Consider the following 10,027-nt stretch of genomic DNA (forward strand, 5'->3'; position numbering starts at 1 on the left):
CTTGAGCTGTTACAATTAATACAAAAAATTTTTACATACGAAAGTAATACTGTGCATTCATTGATTGGCATGCATCTTTTAGATTCTAAATTATGTACCATTTAATGAATGCACAGTGTTATCTTTGTAAGCAATTTTTTTTCATACAAGTTCGAGAATCGGGCCTCAGATTGTATAGTTACGAACCTGGGGCTCGATTCTTGAATTCATTCGCAAGAGAAACGTATACGCAAATACTCGCTCTAACAGAAAGTTGTAAGTTTATTGGTTAATAGCCATACGATAGCCAATAAATTTCCAACTTTTCTGTAAGATTAGAATTTGCGAATACGTTTCTCTTGCGAATGAATTCAAGAATAGACCCCCTGGTCTTTATTGCGAATGAATTCAAGAATCGGGGCCCTGTTCCCACACGAAAAATGACGGAATATATCCACCTTTGTCAATTCTCCCCGCGCGCGGCGCGATGCACCAAGGCTTCTCCATTAATACAAGCTCTATGACATGAAACCATAGCAATTTCTCTCCTCCATGGCTCCATGTATATGTACTCAAAGATTAATACAAGCTCTATAGGATATACATACCATCTCTTTGGTTTTATCGTGTAGTTGCATTTGTGAATCTCCGCGAAATATGTCAATTTAAATCTTTATAAAGTTACACGCAAACGAAACCAAAGAATGAGATAAACAAGTTAAAAAATATTGTGGATATAAATTATTCCTCATGTTGCATATGGATTTATTCGTGGTATCGACTTTAAGTTGTATCTTGGATCTCATCATACCATTCCTTATTAGATTTGTGAGTATTTCGGAACCTTTCTCCTGTCAATCTTGAATTTTTTTAAAGAATTTTTTTTCAATAAATTTTTTATTGCAACTTTATTAACAAAAAAAGATTATAGATCCAATGAGTCACCTTTCATTTGCAAATTTTTTAAATCTTTAGACTGCCGACAGGGCCACTATAGTAGCCTGGGATTTGTTAAGAACTTTGCATAGAATATATCTAAGCTACATTCCAAAACGTCGTTTCCGAGGAAAATTTTACTCAAAATATATAGTACACGTAACGTATCCTATTATACATCGAGTAAAATTTTCCTTGGAAAGGATGTTTTGGAATGTAGCCCTAGTATATAGGTATATTTTTTTGTAACTTTTGTAGTGATTATCAGACCTCTATTTTCTGGCAGTGAAGTTAAGATTTATGAACTAGAATTGACATTTATGTTTGTATTTCTTCTCATATTTAAATATTTTGAAGTTGTACTGAGGTATATCAAAGCTTTATAGCTTAGATAAATATGCAATATAACATTCTCACCTTCAATTTTTTTCTATGTAATTTTGTGTATTTTTTGTATGTAGAATCTTTCCTGAGAAGGAAAATTATCGCTTAAATCCTTATCTTAAAATTTAATTTTAAAGCTTTTTATCAGTAAGTAGAAATGAGTAGGAATAAGTAGTATGATGAATTTGGCTGTAAGGATAGTGTGTATGTTCTTTAAAGTCTATATTGCAATTTATAAATTAAGTGTAAAATGAGTTATTCAGTCAAACAATTTGATAACAATTATTGGCTTTTTGTCCAAGACATTGTTGGCAACATTAAATTGTATGGCCCAAATTTGTACATATATTTATTTTTATATTGCAAGTAATCACAAACTATTTTCTGGTGTAATTAAATTATATTTAAAATAACTTCAATTTTTAATTAAAGCAAATATTTGCTAACTGTAATATTAATTAACAAGGTTTAAATCTTCAGTCATAAATATTTCTTGCTATAATTACAATTTTCTCACAAAATTTTGATTTTTAATTAAAGTAGAAAACATTTGCTAATATGAATTAATGAAGTATAAATTTTTAACCATAAACAATTCTAAATATGCAAAATTAATCAAAATTATTGAATTATGATCTGTTAAATTTTGATTCAGAATATTGATTGCATAAAAGCCACAATTTAATGTCACCAGCAACATCTTGAACAAGACACCAAGGATTGTTATTAAGTTGTTTGACTGAATAACAATCTATTTGACTTTTAATTTATAAATTGCGATATTAAATAGTATGACAATATTAAAAAGTATGTGTAGTATCTCTATAATCATATCAGTTCTTACTTATTGATATAAAAAACTTTAAAATTAAATAATTAAAAACGATGACTTAGACATTTTTCTTTTCAAGAAAGATTTTACATATGAAAGTATACAAATTTACAAAGTTAAAAGAAAGTCAAAGGTAGGAATATTATATTGTACATTTAACATAGCTTAATATTTTGTTGCATAAAATACAGATTTTATCATATCTGCTTATGCAAAAGAAATATGACGTTGAGTTGCGAAAGGAGCTGAGCAATTTGAAAAAAGATATGACAGGACTCTCTATGGTGGATGAGTTTGCCAAATATATCAAGCTCCAACGTCAATGCAACCATATAGAAAGTATACTGAGAGGAAACAGTGAGTTTCTATATATTTTCATCCATGTACTTTCATAAAAATTTATTGTGGCAGATCGTTCTTCAATAGTTTGTTAAACCATGTAATTTATTTTTCATAGAAATAAATCTAATTTTTGATATAAGATTTTATTATCATTCGCTATATATGAAATTATCTATTATACTATAAAGAGATGTTGAAATTACATAAAATTTTGTTTTTCTATATTTGTGCAATTTTTCTTGTTTTATAGTGAATCAACGACTGACTTGGAGATTGAAATTACAGACGTTGCTAATTTATAGCTTTTATGCTGTGAATGTATGTAAATCGTTTTTGCTTAAATAATTCTTGTTTTTTCACAATCATATTGATTTATGAAATTAAAAGTGAGAAATTATATAATTTTTTTGCTTTTCCATGTGCCTTTACATGTAATCTAAGAGAATAGTTTGTGGCATATTTATTCTTGGTCAAGTAATTATGAGTTACAAGGAAGAATAAAAATATCTTGACATATATATTATAAAAAAACATGGTTTTTTCTTCTGTCATAATTCAATGTGATTATAACTGGAAGTATTAATATGTATAATAAAAACAATTCTTAATTCTTTTTGCAATTTCTATCAAACTCTGTGCTTTCAGGGTATCCTCATCTTGTGGTTATTATACATGTATAAAAATGAGCCAATTATCATTCTCTCAGAGAATGTACTATGGCCGATACAAAATTTTCTGAGTTGGCCATGTCAACATGAGAATGCTATTTCTTTATTAGCATGGCTCGTCATCACCCGGTTAGGAATATCAGCATGCAAAAAGCTTCATATGTGATCTAATAAGTCTTCATGTAAATGATTAATCTATATCTTATTATATAAATTCTGCGATTGATAAGTAAGATTAGGAACGCTTTGTATTATTTAGGGAAGACTTTATCATATGTGATTCATCTCGAATGTTTAATTTGTTAAATAATTTATCAAAAGATAGAATAAACAAATTTCGTGGCAACAAACTTTTTATATTTACTTTTTATAGTTACAAGTAAAAAACACAAAAATCGAAAAAAGTACATGATTATCGATTAATATATTACGACCAAAACCAACTTAAGTTTGCAATATTTAATTGCAAATTATTCGTCGAGAGTGAGGGGTTTAATCTTCTAGTATATATCTTACGTTGGCCAATATCTTGCAATAATCTATAATTATCGCCCAATATTTCCTCACCATTTGAGAGTTTCCGGAACATGTTCATCTGTGTGATAAAATAGATAAATAGATTTTTGGTTTCTCCACATATGATGTAAATATAAAATAATAAATAAAAGTTTGTACACACATGTTAAAAGTTTTTGACAGTCTGCTGCTACATATGAATGTAAAGAAAACTATTTTGATAATAAAATATACTTTTTCTTTACTTTTTGTTGTATTTTTAAAAATTATTTTGAAGAAGAAAGTCAACTTATGCATACTCGTACTTGTAATAAAATACGATTAAATAAAGCCAGTAAAAAACATACCTGACGGAAAGATATCGGAACTGGAATAGCAAAAATTATCCAGATAACTACTTCGCTACAAGGTGGTGTCGTGAGAGATCCTTTGTATGTGTAAAAGATATCAGTGTTTAACGGTATAAAGGATGCTAAAGCAAAAGACATGTTGATCAACAGCTCTGTATTTGCCCATTGTACATCTGGTAGCTTATTTATGAAAGATTGAAGAAGTTCATTATCTTCCTCTTGCAGCTGCACAAAGCATTAAATTAAAATAAAGAGCTTCCATAATTTCGTAAATCTTTTCAAATCTAAAATTAGTGATTTTGAGACTTTTATGTGATTTTCTTTTACTTGTAATTTTTCCTCAGAAGTTCTTAGATATAGTGTAAGAATATAAATATTTTATTAAATATTATAGTATTTATAATAGTAAAATACAATGGCGCAAAAAAAAAACAAAAAATTTTGACCGAATCTTTAGACAATCTTCAAAGTGATGCTTTGAAACAACTTTGTGAAAAATTATCCAAATTACATGAACTTTTTTTTTAAATTAAAGGACAAAGACTCTACTTTAAGAATCTCTAGACGAAAGTTTGATTTGTTAAATGTGACTTTTGTATCGCATGAAAACCAAATTTTTTTTTAACAGTAAAAGTTTGTTATCATTTTTCACAAGTTTCTCATTAAAATCTTGCTAATATTAATCCAGATTCTTAAAGTTTATTCTTTTCTAAACAATTTATAAGAAAACTGTTGATACAATGTTTTTTTGTTGATTATACACGAGTTTGAAATTTGCACTGCATCTTAGGGTATTTTAGCGATTAAATACAGTATTCTTTGGATACCATGAAATGATATCAATATGATATTGCACATTGATTTTTTTCGTATTTAACTCAATCATACCGCCGTTATCAGAGTGACCCAATGTGCACTATGTGGAGGTTGACAGTCGGATTTTGCACATCATGTGGTTTTGAAATTCATCGGTGGAAATTTGCACTTGTTGATCTGAATATAGTGGATAGCTGACGCGCCAATTTTACTGAAGTTAACAGATGATTCGCCATTTTAGCAGCCTGCTCAGATCACACATAAATATACACATACTTATACATAAAAAATAATTTAAATTTTAATTAAAAAATCGGCTTTTTTCATATGATGTGTAAAATCCGATCATCAACCTCCACGTGATGCACATTGGGTTATTGATAATGGTGGATTGAGTTAAACAATAAAATTAATTACAATATCATATTGACAATCCAGATAACAAAATATTTATAAAATATAAAAAGGAGAAATATTTATGATAAATATTTTGTACATATTTTTATGTCCGAATTTGCCAGGTATAAAAAAAATATGATAAATATTTATGAAAATATTTAAAATAAATATTCATACTATTATTATCAAAGAATATAAAAAATTTCGAGTTCATAGATCATAAATATTTTTTAATACATTTAAAAAATATATTCTATACAGGGTGTCCCAACGCACATGGGTCAATACTCGTAAAAAGGTAAAAGGGATCGAGATGAACATAAAACTCCAATATTGTCTTGAGTTTGGTTAGGTCTTGAGTTAGGTCTCGGGTTAGGTCCACCAATAATCAAGGTATTAATTTTTCAAATTATGCGAATGAGAGCGCGTCGAGGAAAGAGCTCGATCCGCTTGAGCCATAACGGAAAAAAATCTATTATGAATGTTTGATAAGCTTTTATTATTTACTGTTCACAATTACGATAGAAATTAATTAGAATATTTGAGAATTCCATACGTTAATATCTCGGTTATTTGCAGATCTAACCCAAGACAGTATTGGACTTTTATGTTCATCTCGATCCCTTTTACCTTTTTACGAGAATTGACCCATGTGCGTTAAGACACCCTGTATATTGTTGATAATAATTTTTGTATCATTTCTAAATGGTTTATGAAAAATAATTATGTAATCTTTAAAAAATATTTTTGAAAATAAATTTGTAAAATATTTATAAATATTTAATGGAATGCAAGCTAATATAGATGTTATGTATAATTAATATTTATTATTACACACGTGCAAAAGAATGATAAGAGCACTCAGAACATAAAAATCTAAATTTATATAAAAATAGACGGTTTGCGAAACGTTTCGACTTTACTCAATTATTTTCAGTCGCGTGAAATAAAATTATTTGTATCAACAATTGTTGCATGTCAATGTTAAAAGGAAAATTAAAAAATACTAACGCAATAAAATAATTACAGTCAAAAACAAGACAAATAAATTATAAAACGAAGGATCGATTGAGAATGTCAGTTACAATGTGTCAAGTCCTACTTTAAATAAGCGCAGTTCAAGAGAAAAAAACATTTTTTGTTAAAAATTGTTGATATGTTCGAAAGTTCACTGTCCCAGACTAAAATATTGTTAATTGGGTAGAAGAAAATGTTGTCAAGAACGGTCATTAAGATTTGTTTAAATCGTCCTCGGAATAAAATTGTTGGGTGAAAAATTATAATGTAGATAAAAAAACTAAAATCAATTTATGTTTTAAAGTTAATTGAAATAGTTAAAACCCGTGTAAGACCACTTACGTGTGTTTTATTAATCCAATACGTTGGGATAGATAAACCAACGATTTTTTCGTTAATAAGCGAAAAACTGTTATGTTGAAAATTTTATTTTGCAAGGCATAAATGTGGAAATAACTGTATAAACAAAAAACCAAGTAATTTAAAACATAATGGTAATGTGAAAAAAGAAAAAAAAACAGAAAAACTTACATATGCATTGAGTGAGAACAGAAATAAGTAGCCAGAGAATTTATAAAATTAAGCCGATTGTGTGAAAGATGTACAAGAGACAGCAGTCCGGGGAAAAGTGAACCTCCGAGACAAACGCAATATTAGATGTGTTCTTTGTTTATATTCGCAAGGCTGTTAAGTAAACAAGAATAAGCGGAATCGAGACACTCAGCGTCGCTCTGCAAATTTATACCGTTTTTTTGTTCTATATAAACCATTTCTGAGATTAATTTTTTTTGGTAATTAGGTTCATAATCCAGAATTTTAGTGTTATCCCAGTCAATTGTATGGCTAATGTTAGAAATATACTTAGTGATCACCGAGTGTCTCGATGGTTTTAATTAAAAATTGTTGGCATGTTCTTTTATTCTCGTTTTTAATTGTCTTTTAGTTTGACGTATGAAGCAATAATCCTTGCAATATATTTTGTATACAATATTATTTTTTGAGAAATGATCCGTCTTTTTGTACTTTGATCACTGCGTTCAGTTTATTAACCGCTCTGTAGCCAACAGTGAAGAGGTTTTTATCAATCATTGATTAACTTACTTTAATGTAAGGCATCACAAATAATTTTTTATTATTGATTGAGTTTTTTCTTTTTTATGTTCCTCATCACTGTTGTTCAAAGTTAGTGTCTTATTTGTTTGTATTGATTGCAGTTTACCATGAATAAGTTTTTTAATCCTTCGGTTAATTTCTTTAAAAATTATGTCTAGCGGATATCCATTTTCTTTTAAAATTTTAATGCAGTATTCCAGATTCTTCTGCTGAAATGTAGGATGTGACAGAAGTAATGCTCTGTTCACCAGACTGTAGATTGTTCCAATTATCGAACAAAGAAGGTTATAAATGATAATTTCAAATTTAAAATAATCAAAATTTTCGGAATCGTTAAGTCACCTGAAAAAAAACAGCTACTACGGCGATACCATCCTCATGCTGCAAGGCATGCGAAATATCGGGATATGCCATATTACGATGTACAATATGCATTTCCATAGGATATCTATAGACATTGATTTTGTTAAAATTTTATCATTTTGATTTAAGCAAATAAACATGATTGTTACCTTACACCGTTTAATACATGTTCAGCACCTCTATTATTTTTTATGCCCCAATGAAAGTGCAATTGTTCCATCTCATATTGTTGATTTTGTTTCAGTATGGCTCCGAATATATATGGCAATCTTCCATATGTCACATTTTTGTGCACAGTAAGTTTGACTTGAAAAAGAAAATAATGCTACTCTCTCAAAAAGTTTAAAAGTTATTACACCCCTTACGGAAAAAACACTCTAATTTTGAGAGCTTACACTCAAAATTGAGTGTTAATACTCGATTTTCGGAGTTTACTCCCAAATTTAGGTGTATACGCTCAAATCTTGAGTATTTACACTAAAGATTGAGTGCTTATACTCGAACATTGCGTGTGTACACCCAATGATTGAGTGTTCATACCAAAGTTTAGATTTAAATATTGAATATTTGAAAGTATACTCTCAACATTTGGATATGACACTCAATAAATGAGTGTATACTTCCAACATAAAGTGTGAACACTGAAACGTTGGAGATGTACACTTAACATCTATTGGTTGAAGGTATACACTTAATATTGAGTGTGCACTCTCAAACATTGGATTAGAAAATGTTAAATAAAATCAAAAGCAAGAAAAGCAAGTTCAACCGAAACATTCAACTATAGAGTGTTCAGCTGGCTTTGAGTATTAATTTGAGTATTACTTTCAGCTTGGATGTTTGCCATCTATATTGAGTGTTAATTTCAGTGTTATTCTTAAATTTAGGATTAACATTGAAGTTAACACTCAATTAGATGGCGAACATTCAAGTTGAGAGTAATAACACTAATTAAAAGTAAATTAAAGAGCGAACACTTAAGTTGAGTGTTTACACTAAATTGAGTTTTTACCCCTTATCCCAAATTATGCTCAACTTGAGTATTTTTTAGAGTATTTTAAAGTGTTATTTTTAGTGTTTTTTCCGTAAGGGACGTACATTTCTGTAAGGCCGGATCTACAATAGGTGTAGTAAGCCTTAGCCGTAAGGAATTAACCAATTATATTTGGTTATTCTTCTCACATTTAATTATAATTGATCAGTTCTTATGGCATAAGGCTTACTACATTTATTGTAAATCCGGCTTTATCGTTACCGTAAGAAATTGAACAATACAATTGGTTAATTCGGTCGGTTACGGCTGATTTGAACAATATGATTAGTCGAAATCTTACGGTTACGATTACGGAAATGTACATGCAATGGTCTTAACAGTTTGTAAAATTACGTATGAATTTAATATATCGAAAATATTTACCAGTTTGCCCGCTATTCATTAATATCTGCGGCGTTGGAAGAAAGTCATGATAGCCAATCATTTCAAGAGCTGGAAATGGTAAAACAATCGCTTTTGATGTGGATATAGCCACTGGTGATTGTAGTTTTCCTGCGCATGATTTGTACTTCTGCGGCCACAAATGTTGTTCTAAAATAAAACAAAATCACTAACACATAATTTTTTTCATTCATTAAAGCTACCATTTATATGTATGTTACATAATTGATCATTATTTGAATAAGAATAATTATAAAATCTCGTAAATTTTTTATTATTGATCTGTAAGTACTTGTTAATTCTTATAGATAAAAATTTACTGTTCATAAGTAATTTTTGACTTATGAATTATGATTGATTTTAATTAACGTTTTCTTATTTTCGAGATAATTTTACCTGCTTGTTATTTAATTGTAAGGAAAGAAAAAGAAAAAAAACTTTGAAAAACTTTTTTTAAACATTTTTATCAAGTTTTAATTGATTTATGAAATAAATAGAGAGTAAAATTAACATTGTGCCGTACCTTTCTTACTGTATCCAAAACCATAGGTACCATCATGCGGTATAATGATGAGCCATGCTATTACAACTTGTTTGATATACATTTTTTATTTCCTTTTACGTAAAGATTTTATATATAATATATATCTATATGTACATGTGTCAAAAAATAATTATTTTTCTAATTCCTATTACTTGTCTTCATGCACATTAATAATCTTTCCATAACATTCAAATTATTCTGTATATTAATATATGTACACATTTGATACTTTGATGAACGGTTATGGTAAGGAATGACAAATAAATAGACTGTGTAAGACATCAAGAACGAGTCTTATTAAGTTAATTTGTAGCCATGCATATGTTACTGCCA

The 10,027-nt window shown here is 28.7% G+C and overlaps 2 protein-coding genes and 1 long non-coding RNA gene across 4 annotated transcripts; 2 read left to right on the top strand and 1 right to left on the bottom strand.

Moving 5' to 3' along the window:
- The first annotated feature begins 400 nt into the window (after positions 1–400).
- Positions 401–3,488, top strand: LOC105833222 (guided entry of tail-anchored proteins factor 1). Of its 2 annotated transcripts, none has more exons than XM_036287013.1 (4): positions 401–807; positions 2,350–2,488; positions 2,724–2,791; positions 3,119–3,487. In XM_036287013.1, exons 1-4 carry the CDS (start codon positions 730–732, stop codon positions 3,305–3,307), a joined length of 474 nt encoding a protein of 157 aa, XP_036142906.1. In that variant the 5' UTR covers positions 401–729; the 3' UTR covers positions 3,308–3,487. The 2 variants fall into 2 exon arrangements, with proteins under 2 accessions (XP_036142906.1, XP_012530241.1); XM_012674787.3 differs by having other exon boundaries at positions 410–807; positions 2,323–2,488; positions 3,119–3,488.
- Positions 3,477–9,773, bottom strand: LOC105833231 (carbonic anhydrase 9). Its single transcript, XM_012674800.3, has 6 exons — positions 9,674–9,773; positions 9,133–9,300; positions 7,865–8,021; positions 7,695–7,800; positions 4,005–4,232; positions 3,477–3,736 (listed from the first exon to the last, which is right to left on the bottom strand). Exons 1-6 carry the CDS (start codon positions 9,753–9,755, stop codon positions 3,569–3,571), a joined length of 909 nt encoding a protein of 302 aa, XP_012530254.1. The 5' UTR covers positions 9,756–9,773; the 3' UTR covers positions 3,477–3,568.
- On the top strand, positions 7,955–9,587 carry LOC114254083. Its single transcript, XR_003625477.2, has 2 exons — positions 7,955–8,011; positions 9,136–9,587. It is a non-coding gene; the product is annotated as an uncharacterized LOC114254083 (long non-coding RNA).
- Positions 9,774–10,027: the final 254 nt, after the last annotated feature.

The sequence above is a fragment of the Monomorium pharaonis genome, chromosome 5 (assembly GCF_013373865.1).
Source record: "Monomorium pharaonis isolate MP-MQ-018 chromosome 5, ASM1337386v2, whole genome shotgun sequence".
Lineage (NCBI taxonomy): Eukaryota > Metazoa > Arthropoda > Insecta > Hymenoptera > Formicidae > Monomorium > Monomorium pharaonis.